At 33.3% G+C, this 21,760-nt stretch overlaps 2 protein-coding genes across 7 annotated transcripts; one reads left to right on the plus strand and one right to left on the minus strand.

Moving 5' to 3' along the window:
* Positions 1–1,064: 1,064 nt before the first annotated feature.
* On the plus strand, positions 1,065–2,563 carry LOC130806659 (heavy metal-associated isoprenylated plant protein 28). The gene is made up of 2 exons (XM_057671821.1): positions 1,065–1,220; positions 2,198–2,563. Exons 1-2 carry the CDS (start codon positions 1,097–1,099, stop codon positions 2,461–2,463), a joined length of 390 nt encoding a protein of 129 aa, XP_057527804.1. The 5' UTR covers positions 1,065–1,096; the 3' UTR covers positions 2,464–2,563.
* Positions 2,564–4,515: 1,952 nt separating this feature from the next.
* LOC130804736 (uncharacterized) lies at positions 4,516–20,870 on the minus strand. 6 transcript variants are annotated; one of them, XM_057669327.1, is made up of 16 exons: positions 20,455–20,870; positions 19,028–19,155; positions 18,816–18,901; positions 13,388–13,542; positions 12,855–12,919; positions 12,549–12,743; positions 12,414–12,468; positions 10,440–10,682; positions 9,985–10,118; positions 8,267–8,459; positions 8,108–8,167; positions 7,781–8,029; positions 6,190–6,448; positions 5,902–6,107; positions 5,640–5,690; positions 4,516–5,205 (listed from the first exon to the last, which is right to left on the minus strand). In XM_057669327.1, exons 2-16 carry the CDS (start codon positions 19,096–19,098, stop codon positions 4,915–4,917), a joined length of 2,313 nt encoding a protein of 770 aa, XP_057525310.1. In that variant the 5' UTR covers positions 19,099–19,155; positions 20,455–20,870; the 3' UTR covers positions 4,516–4,914. The 6 variants fall into 6 exon arrangements, with proteins under 6 accessions (XP_057525310.1, XP_057525293.1, XP_057525284.1 ...); XM_057669310.1 differs by having other exon boundaries at positions 19,028–19,236; XM_057669301.1 differs by having other exon boundaries at positions 18,816–18,910; positions 19,028–19,232; positions 20,455–20,839.
* Positions 20,871–21,760: the final 890 nt, after the last annotated feature.

Raw genomic sequence — 21,760 nt, forward strand, 5'->3', positions numbered from 1 at the left:
AAATGATTAGGTCAATCTAATTACAAGCCACTTAATCCATTTAGAGTTATATTTTCATTTAGAGGTTTTAATATTGATTGCATTTCATTTTTTATGTCTTATTTTAAACTTATAGAAGTTGTTTATTTGTATAACTATGAAAAAAAGAAAAATAATAAATAAATTAAGTTTATGATATATTGATTTATTTGACTCAAAATTTACACATATAATTAAATGGACTATATTGATTTATTTTAGGTTTAATTTAAACTTTAATCTAACCCATTTAACAAACAGATCAGGTCGAGTTTACCCATTTAATCTATTGGGTCAATAATCTCAACCTAAATCTACTTATTTTTTATTTGATTTGGGTGAGTTTGCAGGTCGAGTTAATTTTTTTCGTCCAAAATAATCTTCGACTTATAGAGAAGGAAGAAGATGAGAGGTAACTTGATATAGCAGGTCATTTTTTTGAAGGATCCATTGGCAATAAAGTGAAAGCAAAAAGTTAGATTATTAAAAAAATTTCAAAATGTGAAAATATTAACAGATAGTGAAAAATAGGTTAGATTATTCACAACAATCTTTCCATTTAAATATAAGTATCAACTTTCTTCCCAAGGCAAATAACCTACGCACATGGTAGCAATGCTAAAAGCATCATTCATTTGCATGACGTGCATGAAAAAGAAGCAAAACCCTAATTAAAGCTTTAAATCTTTTGATTTAAATAACCAAATCTGACTCAGAATTCATACAATCCCTCCAAGAAATATCAATAATCAATCATAAAAAAGAATCTACGGAAACGAACATCTTTTAGCCTAAAGTTTCTTGTCAACTTATGAAAAAGTGTAATCTTAAGAAATGCAAAGAAATGTCTTAATTAGAAGAAAAGCCAATTAAAGTTATGTATAACATGTTTAAACTAATTATTTTTGTTTAAATATACTTTTAATCTTTGTAATTTTAATTAGATTAAGTAACCCTAACAAGTTTCTTAATCTTCTCTATATAAAGCTACCAATTTGCATGTATATTTGGATAAGCTTTATCCAAAAACATTTAATCCATTACAAATTTACAAAATAATCTCTCTCAAATTTGTTCCATGGCGGATTTACAAATTGTTCCTGCTTACAAGAATGTAGAGCCTCAATATGTAGAGATGAAGGTTCCTCTATATTCTTATGGCTGTGAGAGGAAAGTTAAGAAGGCCTTGAGTAATCTTAGAGGTAACTATTTTTCATGATATAATTTTTATCTCCTTTTCGTGCTATCAAAGGTTGATAAAAAAATAGCAATTATGGGTTGGTCGGGTAATTGAAGGTATTCACTTTCACCCTTATCACAAAGATTTGTTTTTCACTGTTAGAGATTTAAAATTTTGGTTGAGTAGCTAGTCTCTTGAAAGACTGTCTCTTTGAGAGACGTATCTCAAGTCCATTAACGATTACCATATTTTTAATATCTACTTACATTATTCTTAATGCTTACTTACCGTATTCTTAATGTCTACTTTCAATATCTTAAATGTCTACTTATATCATTCTTAATGTCTATTTACAATATTTTAAAAAATATATATAATGGGCCGACCCATTTAGAGATAATCTCTCAAAGTGACCGTCTTTCACAAGAATTTGTGTTGGTTGAGTTGGTTTCTTAACTCTGTATTAGAAGTCAGCACAAAAGGTCACGAGTTCGAATCTCATCTATCCCTCATTTAAAGTGAAATATTCAGTGTCAGATATAAAGCAGACATGTGCTGCATCCACACTTCTAGCCAAAAGGGATCTCATGTGAGGGGGCATGTTAGAGTTATAACATACTATGGAGCCTACCATAGTCCATAAGCTTAAACTTTTGATTAAGTTGGTTCCTTGACACCCCCACATACACCTTAACCCTTAATAAAATAGAAAAGTTGATAAAAAAAATCTAATTTTTTTATTATTACAATTACAAGATTATAAAGTTACATATATTTTTCCTTTACAACCAATCACTTGAGTGGATTGCGGCATTCAACGACAATGTATTGTTTTATTATTTCATGCTTATTATAATCTGCAAGCATAAATGTTTACTAGAACACAACACGTATTCAGATACAAAATAAATAAATAAATAAATAATTCTTATTTATGTTGTATTGGGTATTTTTCCTTATTTAGGAATGAACTAAATGAAATTTAATGTATTTTATCAGGAATATACTCAGTAAATGTTGATTATCCTCAACAGAAGGTGACAGTGTGGGGAATTTGCAACAAGTATGATGTGCTTGCAACTATCAAGAATAAGAGAAAGGAAGCTCAGTTTTGGAATCCTGAAGACAACATAAAAATGGAAGAAAATGAAAGAGATAATTACAGATTTTCTAGTAATACTAATAATAATGCTATTTTGACTAGAGCCAAGTCTTTTAGTGTTAGAGCTCTCAGAAAAGTTTTCATCAGAACTCACTCTTTCTAATATTGCTAGCTAGGGCAAGCTACTTATGTATTTTCCTACAATAATATGACCCGTCTTTTTATTCCGCTTTCTTTAAAGGTGATACGAACACAAGATATATAAGGACTTATTGTGAGAGGTTAAGATGATTCATAATAAAGAAAGGAATCATTATATGATGATTTGTTGAAAGTCTGTCTTACACAAAAGTAGTAGGTCATGTATTTTCAACATGTACGTCTTGTAATATGTAAATAAATAATTTCGAAAACATACCTTTCATGTTTGCAAATGTTAGAGTACATAACAGTTTTCAGGGCCTCAAACAAAAGCTTAAGCTTTTGGTTAAGTTGGTTTCTTGACATGGTATCAGAAGCCACCATTACAAGGTGTCACGGGTTCTAATCTCAATTATCCCTCATTTTAAAGTGGAATATTTAACACCAAGTATGATGAGGGTCAGTACTGCATCCACACTTCTAGCTCAATGGGCTCTCGTGTGCGGAAGCGTGTTAGAGTATATAAAAATATCCTAGGGCTTCAACCGTCAGTTCAAGTTTTTGGTTACGTTAGTTTCTTGATAGCAAACTAGTATAGATATGAGAAAATCTTGATGAGTCTAGAAACAGTGATTCGACGATTGTGATAAGGAGAAGTGGTAATATTTTGTGAAGCAGAAAAAATACAGTAGTGTCAATGTTCTTTTAAAGAAGAAAATGTCGTAAATTTTGTGATGCAAAATGTAGACAGCGTATAAAGGAGCCAAACTGATTAGGGTTAGTTCGATTTTTTGTGGGAAAAAGAGCAGAACAAATAACAATAAAAAGGACATTGCATTTGATATTGTACAGGACCATTTATAACAACGACATGCTAGTTGTAGGTAATATAGCAACCACTAGACAGCCCTAGTTGAGTATAAAGATGACAAAATGGATTACTCCTATCAATTTCACCCCATAAACGCCATCTGCGATAAGTCCAAAATGGATTTATTGTTCGAGAAATACTTTTTGTCTTTTCTTTCAAACCAAACATTTTTTTCACAAATATCACATGAGAAATATTACAACAGAGACGGGTTTACATACAACAAAGATTATCTTTTGTAGTGTAGTATTATTATCACTATTCTAACGAACGCTACTCTTCACAAAATTTGATCTCGATAAATTATTGATTATTATATTATATTATATTATATATATATATATATATATATATATATATATATATATATATATATATATATATATATATATATATATATATATAAAACATACTCAAGTGAGAAAAACATAATCAAGAGAGATGCTTTTCTCGATGTCGGATTTCATGATATTAACTTTTATATATGTACCATTAGATAATCAACGTATAAGACGAAAGTCAATAGTTAAAAGGGTGAACGTTGAAATAATTCAAGTATTTTCGGTACAGAAAATGTTATTAGAGGTAGACATTCAAGTCATATTCATAGTCATCAATTCAGTATCCCTACAAAGGGTCCAAAAAGAAAAATAGATCCCCTTTAAGGAGAGGGCAAAGAAGAATGCACGCACTAAGATACTCCACAGATAGATATGCTATGCAAAGAAGAAAGGTGAGTGACATACAGCTCGACTGGGGAGTCACCTACCACTAAACAAACGACATTAAAATTGTAATTGGATCATAATAAAAAAAGTAAATAATTGGACCATAACAACTGAACAAGCCGTGTAAAATAAAAAACACAAAAACTTGGACAAGACCGTCGCAAGTTAAGACGAAGTGTGGGCCGACCCGTATAACAACATTTCAATTTTCTGGACGTTCATCAATTTTGACCTTATAGGTATCAATTTTTAAAATTGATACCTTTAAGGTCAAAAATAATACCTTTAAGATCAAAATTGAAAAATGCGCAGTAAATGAAAAAAATGCCTAGATTGTTATACGCGTAAATTCGGCCGACTCAAATTGACGGTTTCATTATGAAGCCGTCTCATTCAAAACCAGCTGAATAAATAATCAAAAAAATACAACACTAAGTGAATGAACTGAATAAACCCAGATTGCCAAATGAGGAAATAGAACGCAAAACTGGTTGCTTACATTAGATGCAAAGGCAACAGGCAGTAACAAAATACAATATGGGAATGAACAACTTGTGAAACAAATAAACTACATATGTAAATTTCTCAACTGTACAAATGAGATTTTCTAAGTACCTAAATCCCAAGGGATCTACTGCTATGATCCTAAACAAAAAGCTGATAAAATCGCGATGAAGTACAAATACAGAATCCAGCTTACCTAGATAAGTATACATTTCCTGGGATTTATGCTCTTGTTTCTCAAGGAATCATTCCTTGCTCCCAACCCATGTCCAACAATAGCAACTTCGAATTACATCCTCGACAAAACATATCTTGCTAACAAATACTGGTTATATAAGCATCTTAATGCAAATACTACCTTTCAGCTTGATTACTGAAATAGATCTGGAAAGGACCACATTATGAGCTTTGCAAAGATGTCTGTTTCCAAGAACTCTATGTGAGCAGCGCGTCCAATGAAAGTGTTTAGGTTTTTGCCATGAGAAGACATGTTAAAATTAACATCACATCGCATGAAAACTCTATGCTCCACAGAGGGAGATCGTATCTGGTCTAAGCAATTGTTCAACATTTCTAGGAAAACTTTGCCTCTTTTTGAAAAGTCGGTTGAAGATGCGGGGCACAGTTCAATTCTAGCAGAATGATAGGGTACATAACCATCCTGAAAGGGAACTAGTTAATGGAAAAGCAGTACTAAATTGGATTACAAATCGAAAAATTTTAATGGCTAAAGCATTCAAACTTTATTATAATACACAATTATATTATAATACTGTCTACTACCATGCAATTGCAGTTATGATATTTTCCACAAGCAAGAGCATTTGGCTAAACTGGCCACCACAACACAGAAAATTGAACTTACCAAATTTTAAAACTTAAGTTAATGCCTTTAGAGAGAATTTACTACTCGGAAAATATGAAATTAAAAAAGATCCATATTATTCCTATACTGAACCAACACAATTTTGACCACATAAAACCCCCAAAAATTAAATTTGCAATCCAGCATGCAGTCAACTGACCAGAAAAGATGATCATTTAAAACAAAAGCTAGCATAATCTTTCACTCATAGGTAGGGAACCGTTATATACCTGTGGTGAAGATAGTAGAATGAGATTCTTGAAGTATTCCAACGTTTTTTGCTGAAACACAAAATTTAAACCGTAAAAAAGTGGAATAACCAACACATGAAATCAATTACATTCCTATACACCAGGCTATCTACGATTACAGAACAGCTTAAATGTAACCCGGTCATTTGCGTTGCACTGGGTTGTGATTTGTAAGTTATGACAACCAACTCAACACAATGAAAGAGCGGGGCAATTAAGTTCAAATATGAATAGGTTATACCTGGCATAGCTTGAAGAAGAAGGTATTCTGCAGATATGGGTCATCAGTCAAAGTAAGCTGATGAATACATTGCGTGCTTTTCAGCTTCTTTAAAAGCCACAGCCCAGAATTAAATAGAGAGTTTGAACTGTACAAATATCCTAAATGCGGACCAGATACAGAGATATAGGTGTGCAAGAATCTGAGATAAGGCTCCATAATACTATCTGCAATACTAAAAGTAAATAATTAGGGTTAAGCTTAAAAACTAAGCATCATAGCAGGACAACCTTAACTACAAACTCATACCAGCCAGTGCCGTTCTTATGATAACATTTCCGATGGAGTGCCCCACAAAACTAAGCTTGATACTTCGCAAACCTCCCGATCTTGAAAGTTTGTCCATCTTTTTCTTAACAAAAGAGACAACCTCTTTTGCTAGCCTATTTCCCATTTCTCTGAAATCTCCAGATGTTTTGTCTTCATTTGCTTCAGACATAAGAAACTCTATCTTGGGATCTATCATAAGCCACTGGTTACGAACAAGTCGCAAATCCAAATGATGTCCCTGCATGTTTAAAGATAATGAGAACCGAAATTTCTTTATCCCCATATCTAATACAAATTTGTGTCTCATCAATAAAGAGTTTGTTTTCAAGATCTATCTATTCTTTTAAAGCAGGCAAAAAACACCTTACTGCCCATTTACTTAAACCGGGTTTATGTTCTTACAGTGTCTTTCACTCAATTATAATGTGCCCACACAAGACCCACTGGCACAAGATAAGATGACTTTTGCAAGACTAGCTAGATCGGTATAACAAATTAGACATAGCAAATCTTTTCTCAAAGCTTAGTAACGTGGCTAACAGAGACGATCAAATTCCTACATGACGGTAATGAAAGAGAAGAGTTTACCACAGCTTGGGTTCCTAGTTCTACTAAATGGCTAGTAACAGGTCTTACTTCCACAAACCATTAGTGACAAAACCACAAATGGAATAATATCATGCAGAGGTCCCCCTAATTTTTTTCTTTGAAGCCAATGAAGACATGCCCTTAGTTATCTCAAAATTCTTTCCTTCTATGAGGAACTAATTTATTTTCCAAAAGGTATGCCCGTTGTATAGAAACAAGACAGTAGGAATAGCTTATGCATTGAAGCAATTAGTGTTACCTAATTCCTATTTATCTTGCTTTTGGAATTCGTATATTAACCAAAATGGGCTAAAATAAACCAGAATGGACCACAATTTGACTGTCTCAATTCACAATTTACAGAGAACTAGGCAAGTTTGGAAGCACTGGAACTAATTACTAACATGCTGAAAAAATTTGTTCCTGCAAAATATACTTAGATGAATGGTGAGAAATGCCATAGAGGCGTGGAATCTAAAGCCCTGAAGGTAATTACTGTAAAGAACCAAACTTTACGCCTTATAGCTGTCATGTATGGGTTCATCTACAAAACTCAACACCAGACTTCAGAAACACAATACGCACTAGCCTCTAAAAAGGATGGAGGATTTGATCTAGAACCATCATTGCAAAACAAAGCTTCCATCAGAAATTTGAATTTACGACTTCAGCAAAGCAACTCGAGAATTCATTCCATTGAATTATCTAGTGATAGATTAGAATCTAGTGATAGATTAGCAATGAGCAGAAAGATTTAACACATTCTAACAGGGGCCAGGCTCACAAACACACCTTAAGAAGGAAGTGGAAAATCACACAAATTCTGGCTTTGCTTCTACTACAGACAGAAAATGCAGACCCTAGCTAGAATAGAGACTATGAACCACCACCCCACCCCAAAACCCTCTTTTTTCTCACAAACATGATCAAAGAAAAATTCCACATACCATTACCAATAGTTCACTGATTTCAAAAGATATACCTGAAATCCATGCACAAAGACAACAATTTTCAGCACACGACCATTCGCTAGATTATCGGCACCAGCTATTTTGCTCACAGTTTTAAGTTCAGAAAGCAACGTAGATGGTGCCCTCTGATCTACATGACCAAAGTATGAATTGCCACTAGAAGAACGTCTTGGTGCGTTGATAACACGTTCTACAATTACCACAGGCACACTTGAAGGATCTCCAAATATTTGCAAGTCTTGAACTGAGCGGCTGTTGATCTGCAATGTAGGTAAAAATGTAAATAATTTGCACAAAAACAAAAGAAATTGAAGTATTGTTCAACAGAAACAACTCACTTTCATTTGCGCAATACTGCGTCGATGAAGCTCGGCTCGTGTAGCAGCAGTTTGAGCAGGCTAGAAGAAGGATAGAAACACTGTTTAATATTCATATCAGACTTCAACAATGAAATACATTTTTAGATAACAAAATATACTGTATTTTGATCCAATTACATCATCAGGCAATTTCCGTAAGACTGCTACTTTCCCACGTAGTCCACTATGAAGTGAAACTTCATCACCTCTGCTACTAATAAAATGGTGTGGCATCTCAACCTTAGAATGCACCATCCATATTGACCATTCAGTTCTCCGATCACTGGCCCACGATTCCCTAAGATATTCTGTTAGCTTAGTTTTATTAGCCCTGCAATCAAATAAAAATCAGTGTTTGTGCAAGTACAGAACGTATGCAGATGTCGCACCTAACAAGTTAATTGTAAAAGTCAGCCATTTCAAAAATGTATTCCAAAAATATTAATTTATGGTGAAAATCTTAAGGGGTTACTCAAAAAGTTAAAGCAAGTAGAAGTCAAATGATATATTGCCTAATATGAAAGACAATGTGTTCTACTTAACTGCACTGTTATAGATCAAGTTAGCAAAAGTTGTTGGAGACATAAATAACGTGCATTAGCCACATGCCCCACCCATAACCTACTGTTGATGTGGTGACTCAATAAGCTCAATCTAGAGGTGTCTTGTGGTGTTTAATGATGTATAATTGTGATATGGTTGGTGAAAAAAGATAGGAGTATGTTTGTGCCAAAACAGAATTCAGCACATGAAGAAGTCAGAAGTGACAGTTGATGCTCGCTCGAGTGAGTCGAGCAAAAGCTCTGTCCCAGTTCGTGACATTCTCACTGAGCCTGTTTATGGGCAGGACTATTAAAGTCCTATTGCAGTATTGCTTTGTATTTCTATCAAATAAATACACAATATACATCATTAATCATGGCAACATAACATTGGGGAGCAATCTAGTAAGAGAGAGAGAGACACATAAATCTTAGGGTTTCTAGTGAGAGGTCTTGAGATCTTCCAAATTATTCATAAATTCATTCTATGGGGTGCACTCCAAGAAAGGGTTGAATTCATTTGTAATCAAGAACTCTTACCATTAATAAGATTAACGATCAATTGTTATAGGTGGGTTTTATAGTCCAAGATCACATTGATCTTGGGATTTTTCCCGCCTTCCAAATTTGGTCTTTATTTCTCTATTTGATTCATTTGTCTGCAATCTTTTCTTCATTACTTTGTTTAGTGTCATAATAATTCTTGAATTGCTAACACTAACAATTCACAATACACCATGGCATGATACAAAAGTCAGAAAAAATACAATCTTGTGCCTTCACCAATCACCGGTGACATACCCCATTTGATATGTAGGAGCCTGAAGGTTCAATATTCTAAGAGATCCCCTCCCCTCTCAAATAATTAGGAATCCTTGTCATACACAGACTAGGTGTCTGGCATGGACAAGTTAGAAATTAAGTCAACAATGCTGAGACCAGAATGGTTGTATTTACCATAAATTCATCAGACCTGTATGTAACACATCTGAATTTGAATAACTGATGCTGCGAATAAATACAATCGTTGTCTTCTAATGTCACAATGAACTAATAGGATATAGATCTAACACTAAAGTGAAAGAAATCCAATTCAAAGATACTATGACTGAATGGATAACCCTCCATCGAATCCAAAATCCATCACAGGCTCAAAGCCTGAGAAAAATCTTATGAAGAGCAAAACTGCTCTAGCAAAAACATCATTAAAATTGACCATATTGCCAAGAGAGCCCAGATATGGTAGCAAATAAATAAAAAGCAAAAACAAAACATGAGATTGAATCCAGACTTTATTGCTAAAAATAAACTAACCTGTGAAAATTCAGAAAAGTATTCCACAAGTAGTGAATTTGATTCCCAATCGTATGAGCAAAATGGAGTAGACTGTCCCTAGATAGGGACTGGAGAGCCCCATTACTTCGAAAATCAAGAAAAAGGCTTGCTCTCTGTTAAAAAAATAAACAAATCCATTGCAAATGATTATTTGGTTTGTTGCAGTTCCATAACAAAGACTACCCATGCAAAATCCTAGGAAAGGGATTAAGAGAGGAAAGTGTCTGAATCCTAATCTCCAACAAGCAGACACAAGTACAGAGATAGAGCAAGCCAATTTTTTAAATACCGCCACCACAAAGGGAAAACATGAATCATTCTAGACAATACTATCAATTTTCTAAATATTTTTTTGAATTATCTTTTTTTAAAATGAATCAATTTCCTAAATTATTGAAATCACAGCGTCGAAGTCACATAGTAAGAGAACTAACCTCCAAACTCTTCTGAGAGTCAGCTAGTTCTGGATTTTTAATATCTGTATCAGTTGAAGATGATCCATCTGCTTGTGATAAAGAACCAAATAACTTTGTATCATCCAGTTGGGAAATAAAATCTGTGAAGTCAATCGTTTGATCAATTGCTTTCCCGAGTTTTTGTGCCTCTTCCAGAAGAATGTCCCGTGCAGTTAACAATGATTTGACAAGCAGCACCTCTTTTACCACTTTACCCAGTTCCTGACCAATGGAAAGGTTAAAATTAATATCAGCATATGTTTAGTAACGAGTAAGCAGATGTAAGGAAATTTTTATAATACAACATTTGACCTGAGTATAGCCAGTCTAGAAAATGTAACCAAATTATGAGAAGAATTACAGGATGAAATTCATAACTGGTATAAACTACCTCTGACAATAGCCAAAAATCTATACCAAGGGAAACGAAGTTAACCACTGAGGACATTGGAATACGGATCGATATTAAAGGGCTAAATAAAATCAAACTAAGAATATATAGGTATTGAAAGGTGGAAACAAGGGACTGATTTTTAGCAAAGGGGAAAATATGGTTTAATGCGAGGGAAGAGAAGATGATCCCCCTCAAACGGGACAAATATCCCCTTCATCCTCTCTCACATTAAGACCATTAACTTTCTTTTACAACAATTCCAATTTCTTACCCCATTCCAAGCATGCCCGAATAACTCAAATGGATTTTCTATTATGCACCCCATGCACACAAAATATAATAAGTACATGCTCTACATATACAAACTGATAAGATGTAGAAAGAAAATACTATCTCACAAATCAAAGAATCACAACAACAATGTCAGGGCCCCAATCCCAAAAGATTGAATCACAAGTAAAAAAATCCCTTTAACATCAAACTTTTCTCTAATAAATACGCTTTCTCATAGGGCTCAATAATAATCGATGAGGAATCTTCCATAAAAATTATCAAACTGATGGTTCAACATCAGCCAGACAGAAAAGTAAGCACATATTATAATAAATAATATAATGGCCTATCAATCGATCACTATACTACAATAATAAAAATTAATGCAGACACAAATAACGGATGACAGATGCCAGTAGCTTGTGCATCCCATCAACAGCTATCAAAACAGATAAAAGAATAATATAATGGCCTAACCAAGCACTTCTCAAAATTTGTTTGTACCAAAATCAATCAATACCACAAAAGATGGCTGACAGATTAACATAACACAAAATATAAGAGGCACAATCACATAAACCTTTAGAAATAACTGAATTCTCTTACAATAACTAATAGATATAGTAATTAATACAGCTTATAATCTTCATTGTACTTGAACAGGGAAGAAACAGATTGCGTATAGAGTTGGTTCTCACACTAAACTAGTTCTTTCTCTTCTAAGTCTTAATTACTAAGAGAGAGAACTGAATATGGACTTAAGCAACCTCCATGAGAAGAGAAGCACTTGTACAAGACCACTAACAAACTATGGGAGGCTCCTCCCCAAAATTGATAGGTACGAGAGGAGTAACGTCACCTATAGAGCTATAGCTTATAAAGCAGTTAATTTGTTACCATTTCATTGTGGGATCTCATGCAAACAGAAACATTTGCATCTATTCATGCAACATTTTATTTACATCAGACATGCAAAGAGATCGTAGAGCCCACCTCCAAATAGTTAATCTATTTATGTGCTAAATCCTAGTGCGTACATGTTTTAGTCCTTTTCAAAATCATACTCTATGAAATTCTTAAATCCACCATTGCACAGAAATTAGTAGCAACAGAAAATTATAGTCAGTAACCCACATACAAATATTAAATAACCAAAAATATATCCCAGAGGACGGGAAACCAAAGAATGTGCTTGATGAAATATGAGAAAACATGCTACAACTCCTGAACAAAGTTGCTAACAGTACAGTCTCATATGCTAATATAACAAAGACAAGAGCACATACTTTAGCCGATTTTTCAGGAATCTTCCCCTCAATATTCTCACCCTTGAAAGAGTTGCTGCAAAATTACAAGTTACATTAATGTCGATGAATAAGATATATCAGAAGAAGACAGCAGCAATGGAAAGAGAAACAAACCTGGGTACCTTCTTTTGGAGACTCTGTGCAACTGTTTTCAAGAGGCTAACATGTATAGTAACATCTAAAAGCACAGAATGGAAAGCATCAAAAAGGACAGGACAATATGAATGCAGTCCCAAAAGTGCTTTAGGAGGAACTCTGAACTCATGAATAGCCGCAGCAGAAGTATTCAAGGAAGCATGCAGCTCTGAGCTGCTCAAAATATATAGAATTTAGAACTCTTAGGACGAAAATTAACATGTTTAGCTAAATGAGAAAATGAAAGGTACATAGAAATGTAAAAGTAGAATTATGTCAACTCACCCTTTCTCCAGTAAAGAAGAGTAAAGAAGTTCAAATTTGATAACAACACCAGACTTAGCGGGTACCTGCACAAAGAAAGAGAGTATGTAATCATCATTCCAGAGAGTATGGAATATAAACAGCAGAAGTAACAAAACAGACAAGATAGTCATAAAAACATTAAGACCATAGTGTTTGCACAAGCTCAATCATGACCCCTCAAGCCATACTGCTGCATCTTGAGACACTCATTGATATCACTGATACAAGTATGAAATGGATCCCAAAAATTGCAGCACATTATTCACACAAAATAGAAAACTATTTTTTTTCCTTCCCAGTATGTAGCTTACTAAGGCTATATAGAGTTCACCTCTCATATAGCCATATCATAAATAGAGGTTCACATCCCCAGTTCTTGTCGCATCATTTTAAGAGAAGATAAGCTCTAAATCAGACCACTTATGTATTAGCTAATTCAACCCAAACCAAAACTATTTTATAGAAATAATGATAATAATAATCACAACTGGCACAAGGAAGAATTAATATACCTCACGATTTGAAAGTGAGAGGTTAAAAGCTACCATAACGGACAAAGGAACATCTTGTCTTGCATATCTAATTTTAAAAGGTTGAGTTGAAAAACTATTATCTGAATCATCAATCCTCCAAACTCCATAACTACTATCAGAACCCATGCTAGGAGCTGCGGCACAGCACAGAAAAGAATACGTCAGTTACACATTTCAGTCTCAATGTCTCAGGCATAATATATCCTAGTATATACTGCAGTGAACCAGTGACACGCGCTAGTTATATCTATTTGCATCATCAAACATATTGGAGAATAAAATTCTTAGGCCAAGAAAAACAGAGATACAATTATTACGGTCTACGTTACCAGGACCGTGATGACCCAGTTAGACACTAATCTGAGCTAGAGTATAGAACTCGGCTATTCATTTTTTTTCCATTTCCCCAATACCATTGAATAGCTCCCACCACAGGAGATTTGGGGGGTTGAATGCACGTAACCTTACCCTTGTTACTTCTTATCACAACAAAGAGGTTATTGCTGATGGACTCTTAGTATCAAACATCATATGCGACTTCACATAAAAAAGAAGTGGACATGATTTAATAAGTCATTTTTAATATAGTCATTTATAATATATAACCAAAGAACTATGAATCTTTGACCCACCAAAATAAGGGACGCCAGAGTTCAGGGTTCATCGAAACAAAGGACATCAAAGAGCAATGTTCAGAGTTCATTGAATCATAATATATAACCAAAGAAATATGAACCTTTGGCTCCACTTGGATAAGGAACGTCAAAGTTTACGATCCATTGGAACAAGGGAAATCAAAGAGCAATGTTTAGAGTTCATTGAAATATGGTGAAAGCACTCTGAACTCGGCTATTCATGTAAACATTTTATGCTTTTGAAGTATTTAAAAAACTATCCATACAAATCTGAGTAAGGAATTGAGAAGGGGGTAGAGAAACTATTACAACAATTATACAATCCTTACAAAATTAAGTGAAATACATAAGTTCAATCAAATAACCATTAAAGCTTTGTTTTGTCCTCTTATTACTATAAAAGGAATTCCAAGAAAAACTAAGGCAAATAAGTTCCTATAACCACCTTAAATAAATTCACGCTCAAAAAAATTAATGCAAGGGCCAAGACGTTGAGGGAAGTGGAATTTGAGTAAAACAATTAAAGACTACAACCTAAAAACATAATACGTGATTAATTACTGTGACGAGTTATAAATAGCACACCTAACACAATTAATTGTGTAGATCTCAAAGAACCATCAAGAAAGAACCAAGAAGCCTAAAAAAAAATGAAATGCTTGGCCAACCAATTGTGAATGATCCACATTAGTATGATATTGTCTGATTTGGACCGAGTGCGCATGGATTTGTTTTTGAGCACCTTTCCAAAAGGCATCATACTACTTTTGTGTTGGATCACTTATACATTTGTCTAACGCTTTTAATTTTCCGATGTGGGACTTGTGATGTACAATTAACAATCCCTTCCTCAAGCCAAGGACCACATAACTCGTGTCCTCTTTTCCAATGATATAATTTGTCTCCTTGCAATACTGCATCACCACGGAACCTGATTCTTTGACCACCATGTCAAGAAGACTCTCGTAACAAGTCACCAAGACCACATTCTCTCATCACGAGGTCACACTAAGGATCCACACACAAATCTGTTTTAGCAATCTAGCATGCTACTCACGGTAGTGCTCCATGGTATCCCAGTTGAATCTAAGGCTCTTGATAATTGTTGGCCCACCAATTGTAAATGATCCGCATTAGTATGATATTGTGCGCTTTGGATCGAACCCGCACGAATTTATTTTTGGGCACCTTCCCAATAAGCCTCACATTAATTTAAAATTAGATCACTTATATGTTTGTCAACACTTTCTTATTTTTCCAATGTGAGACTAGATGTACACACAACACATGACATCTAAATACATTTTATAAAAGTTTAACCAAAAAAGATACATTTTTCCCACAAAAAAATCTATGTGACTTACACAAAGATAGTCATAACTAAATGTAGACAAAAAAGAATATTACTAATAATATAAATAACCAAAAGGCAAAAATATTATTTGATGAAAATAAATTCAATTTATAGATGTGAAGTATTTGTAGTTTATTTTTAATGTCTTAAATTAAATATTATCTAAAAAGTCAAATATCAATAAATATAAATGATAGTGTAATAATGGATTATAGTAAATTCGAAAAATACTAAATATGATAATAATGGTGATGACATCATCATTAGACTTTGGAGCGAAAATCTTTCATGAAAATATGACATATATACAGTTATGATAGTAGATGATGTCGATGGTGTTTTGTTTTAGTAGTAGTTATAGATTGAAAAGAATTCTTTTCCTTGCAATGAGAAAGTATTTGTAGCTAAAATTCCTCCTTGCAGACCCTATATTATCTTTGTTAAACAATTTAGCACATAAGATTATAAACAATAGTGCTTTCACCTTCACTTGCATAAGCCCCAGTTTCATTTTCTAATTCAAACAGGATTTAGCATGAAGAAATTCCACTGGTTCAGAATTCCCAATGCCAGTGTAATCCCTAAAGAGGGTAACATTGTACTACCTCAGTCCCTTTAAATTTGCAATATTGAGCCTTAGTTTGTGAGCATTTTAGCTTTAGAGTAGCAAAGTCACATGGACAAAGGAAGTATTGATTAACAAATAAGCAAATGCAATGTATAATCAAACATAGTTTGTATGAGGATTACATCCTAATTATGCCCAAAACAGAAATATATAAATTTTCTACAAAATTATGTTAAATATCAATAGAAAAAGCTCACAAGAACATCATAAATTTCACCTTAAAATTCCTTACATTAACAAAATTTGACCCACTTAGTCGCTCCAGATTCTTGCACCATTTACAGAAAATCCCTTTGTGGTAATGTGGTTAATATTTACCACAAGTACATTCAACAAAACTGAGTCAAGTTTAATGAGCAATGACAAATTTAGCACTTCTCTTATGCTTCGCTCAAAGGTGAGTATGGATAGTTTTTATACAAAATTGCTAGGATGTGGATCAGAGAGCGTACCAAAAACTTGCAAGTGTGTGGTAGTTAGACAGAATTGAATATATATCTACAAAATAATAAGTTCTATAGTTCTACTCTCATAAACAGAGAAAATAATATATAAAAAACTCCCTTTCTGACACTGTTTCTCCACTGCTGTTTCTATTAACCATCTTATATCAAAGCAGCAAGCAATCAGAATCACATAAATCTAACAAATGATATAAATAGACAGGAAATTGAAGCAGTTATCCAATGATACTCTAAAAGCACAAACTGTTGTAAGGTCCAAAACTGCACAAGGATGATAGAAAGTGTAAATATTCAGCTCAACAGTTTAAAATTCACTCTTAACCATTTGTACTTGCACTATTATTAGGATATTCAAAAACTTTTCCTTTCTTAATAATAGTACTCCTAAATACGAGCTGCGGCTTTCTAAAAAAACTAGATCGATAACTAATATCCCAAATATTATTTTGGCTTGGATTTGTAGGGCTTGTGAAATCATTCATCAGAATTTATATTGGCATGTCTATTGCTTTTAGAAGAATATCCTAGTTGAAGATCTCCCAAACTAATATAGCATGGTATAAATAGTTGGAGGATGGGTTAACTTGGGTTAAAGGAGTATAGTTGAGAATGAAGGTCAAAGGTTATAAATTGAGTTTAGCACATCAATAGTGACCAAAATTCAGTGACATGTTATAATTGTTACACTTTATAGTGGCTTTAACTCGAAAATATTGAACTTTGCGGCTATAATTTATAAATGACTCAAACTTCATGGCTATAATTAATAAATGATTCATGTTAAGATTATTTAAGGTTGTGAGATGGAGAATCCTAAAAGTGAACATGAAATTGCTAATTTTGTACAATTGTTAAATTATAAGATAATAATAGGTAATACACATTCATTAACAATAATACATTAGTATTTAAGTTATTTTTTCTTTTAATTTATAAAAGGATAATAATACACACACACATATTATATATATATATATATATATATATATATATATATATATATATATATATATATATATATATATATATATATATATATATATATATATATATATATTAACTTCAAAAAAAATAATTATATATGGATAAAAATTAATCATTTATATCTATATATATGCTTTAAATACAGTATCATTATATTTTGCTTGCATAATAAGTGCAAAATAAATATACAAAATGAGCAAAAACAGAAGTTGTTTGCAGAATCGACCGATCCTGACAATCCTACATCGAGTCTGAGGGATTCTAACTAATCTTGATCGATTTTGCTTTGATTCTGAGTAATTATGAACAATTCTATGCAATTTTCCGATTCTTAACCAATTTGGATCGCTTGGGCATTTTAGAATCATGGGATCATACAATCCCACGATTTGGATTGCGATTCTAACAACTATGCCGACAATATTTACAACATCTAATAGGAGATGTCTACACTTAGATACGAACATGTCTAATCTAATTTACATCTTGTATGCTTAGGTTTTTCTAAGATTGTTAGGAATGAAATTGTAATTTATTTCTACAAATGTTCAGCACCAAGGATTAAGCATGTTGAACTTGATACTCATTTTGTTCATTCGAAGGCCGCTATGTGAGATTCGCATGCTACATGTGCCAGCCATGCTTCCAATTTGTCGATATTTTAACCAAGGGTCAGTGATAGATAAAATATATCTTATTCAACTTAATTTCCTACGTTGAGATTGTGATTCATTACCACAAATATTGATCATCGAAAATTACTCCAATTGACGAGTTTCACGGAATCTAACATGCACAAGCTTTGATTCTGGAACAAACAATTGGCTATAGTAGAAAAAAAAATGCACCCTGAAATGCCCAAAAAATTCTTCGAAACTGTTTTCCCTAAAAGCATTGGCAAGACACTTTGCATCCTCAATATCGACCAGTGATGACGATTCTTAAGCCATCACAAGAAAATACGTGTACGTAGCAAGGCCACAAAACAATTTCTCTGGCATTCATATCAAGGTTTGGAAATTAACTTGTTTGGTTAAGTGAAAGGAAAAGAAACAGAGAATAGAAAGAGGAAGAACATAGAGAGAAGCATGTCACAACAAAGAGTAAAGAAAAAACAATAATAAGACCACAAAAGAAACTTAATATTCTGCTTGATTGGACGTGACTATATGGAAGTCAATATGATCATTTTAATGAGTATTTAAATAAACCACATACAAAAATGGTAACCATATTTTTCTTTACTTGACCACCACTTTGAGTAACTACAAAACTTTTCAAAAATCACAAATATCAAAATGTGCATCAAAAAAATAAAAAGCAATATATTTAACAGAAGTACCTTCATATTGTACAACTCTTGAGGGAATTCCAACATAGGTCCCACCCCCATCCTCCCACTTCATCGAAACTTTAATTTGGTACCATCTACATAAACTTAAATTAGTGTAAGCACACTTGAGATGAAAGACAACCGTCTTTTTTGGCAGAACTATAAAAAAAAAAAAAAAAAAAGAAAAAAAAGAATAAAAAAGGCTTGAGCAACAAACTTACCCTTGCTGGAAAAGATCAAGATTGTGAAACCTATGAAGGTAAATAGCAACTTCATGAAAAGAATCCAACATAGCTGGCTTAAATGGTTTAACCTCCGCATCGGTCAATCTCTTTGTCGTTAAATTTCTCTGAGTCAAATCAATTAACCATCTGAGATGACGAAGCATAACCTACTTCCAAGAGAAACTTACACAAACTTGCATCCCTCCCTTCCAAAACAGCAATAAATCAAAACTTTTAATCGTTGTACTCATTTGCAAAAAGAACTTTACGAGAAGCAAACAAACAAAAGAATAGGTAACTAAATATGAAAGTCAACTCATCTATTTAGAAAAAGACATATTCACACAACAGGTTCTACAAGTACAAGAGTCAAAACACATCGAAGGTAAGCCTAAAGACTTTTGTTCACAAATACAAATACAATAATCCAATCACATGGAGCACATAACCAAAATTTTCAGTAAAAGGAACAGAAGATTAATCAGCTCACCACCATTGCAAGAAAAGGTGAAATTGTAATATCACATACCAAAGCTCAGTAATTGCATTCTTCGAAGCATATTTTCTAACTTATCTTAGCAGGTCACCTTTTTTCCTATTCTAGCCATAGATGCCAAAGTCCTAACATATGCACAACACCTTTCACAGCTCTCAAAATTTTCAGAAAAAGGAAAATGACAAAGAAATTTTGACAGCATCATGAAAGCATTAACAAGTATGCCATAAAGTCAAACGACTTAACACAGAACCGTTTTTATACATTTGTAAATTGTATTTAACCGTTTATAACTATTAGATGGAACAATTTGTTATTTAACGAGATTTCAGTCAAGATGACCTTCTATTAAACACAATATAATAGTAGTGACCCCCTTCCCCTATATTCCTAGCTCCAAATGAAAATTAACACTTTGCTTCTTGATGAATCAAAAGCATTCCATCTGTGCAGTAACTTCCCACAATCTCGACAACAAGGCAAGGTACACAAACCACTAATAAACTTCCTCATAAGTAAACCATCATTATCACAATCACCATGACGCAAATCAAGCCATTACATAATTATGGAGACAAAAGCACAAAATCAAGCACAAATCACTTCACTGAGACTTCGTCACCTATGACCACAACGCACATTGCCATAACAAGTTATTCTTCTATTAAAGATCATAAGTCTTGAAAATGACAACAATTGACACTAAGCTGTCAATTTCAACAACTTTGTTCCATTTCACCAGCTTAAACAGCGATAATCTAACACCATCCACTAAGCTCCACTACAATACCTTGGTTCAACAATTACTACAATCATTTCATAAAAAAGAACTAATTGCAGCATTTGAATTACACAAACAGCCAACCAACGATTGATATACAACAAAAGATATTGACAACAATCATTAATAAAAGAGAAAAGAGCTTACATAGATGAAGAAGAGCTCCTCTTCTTCTTCGACTAATTATTTCGATCGAAAGTCGATTCCGATTAAACAAAATCAAAAAACCCTAATGGTTGAAAAAAAAGACCGTATATTACAATGATCGCCAAAAGACTGATTGAAAAAGAGATCGGGAGAAAAGAATGAAGCCGTGGAAATCGCCGGGATGTAGATCCGATGGCCGACGATTCTCACTCTCCGCGATCTCCGGTAGAAGGAGGAGTGTTTGGCGAGGGTAAGGAGGTGTAGGGAAACAAATGTACGGGTTTGTTTGGGGGAAATGGAAATTTACTACAAGTAGGAGGAATAGGTTGAAATATTATTTTCACCACCTGCCATTTCAATTCCAAATACAATGCTGCCAATGCCATGCTTGTTGATGGGAAAAGGGTTTGGGTTTTTTTTGTTTATTGTGTACAACCAGCCAAACACAGCTCGAAACCCACCTTTTTGTGTCCCAAACTCAACCTCATCTTGCATCAAATTTGGATACACCTGGTCTCGTGGGAGACCGTTTCTTTGAGAGACATATTTTAAGTCCAACTCATTAAAGATTAATGCATATTTAACGTATTCTTAATACTTACTTATATTCTCCTTAATTCCTACTTACCGTATTCTTAATGTCTAATTTCAATATCTTAAATGCCTACTTACATTTCTTAATGTCTATTTATAATATATTCTAAAAAATATATAATGAGTCGGCCCAATTAGAGATGGTCTCTTAAAGAAATTGTCTTTCACAAGAATTTGTGATTTAAATATAGGAATGACCATATAATGGACCAAAATATGGGATGGACTATTTGGAAAGATTGAACAAAAAAATTATTCCCAAAATAAGGGTATTTATGTCATAGTTGAGGTCAGGTATGTTTGTTGTTACTAAGAACGAACAAAGAAATGAGTCAAAAAAGTCAAAATTCTTTATTCGTTGTAACTAACAGCGAACAAAAGAGAGATAATGTTATAGCGTTGAAAAAGACAAAAAAATACAATATGTTTGTTCACTATTACTAACAGCAAACAGTGAACAAGCGCGTTTTAATTGTTTTTGTCCCTTCCAATACTATGATATCGTCTTTTTTTTGTTCGCCGTTAGTAACAACGAACAAAAAATTTTGACTTTTTTACTGGATTTTTTGTTCGTTATTAGTAACAGTGAACATATCTGGCCTTAGGTTCAGACACAATAACGTTTATTTTGGAAATTAAAATTTTTCGAAGTTTATTTTGAGAATTTTTTTAATAATAAGCTTTTTTTTGAGCTTTTCTATATATATGTGCA

Source organism: Amaranthus tricolor, chromosome 2 (genome assembly GCF_026212465.1).
Source record: "Amaranthus tricolor cultivar Red isolate AtriRed21 chromosome 2, ASM2621246v1, whole genome shotgun sequence".
NCBI classification, from domain to species: domain Eukaryota; kingdom Viridiplantae; phylum Streptophyta; class Magnoliopsida; order Caryophyllales; family Amaranthaceae; genus Amaranthus; species Amaranthus tricolor.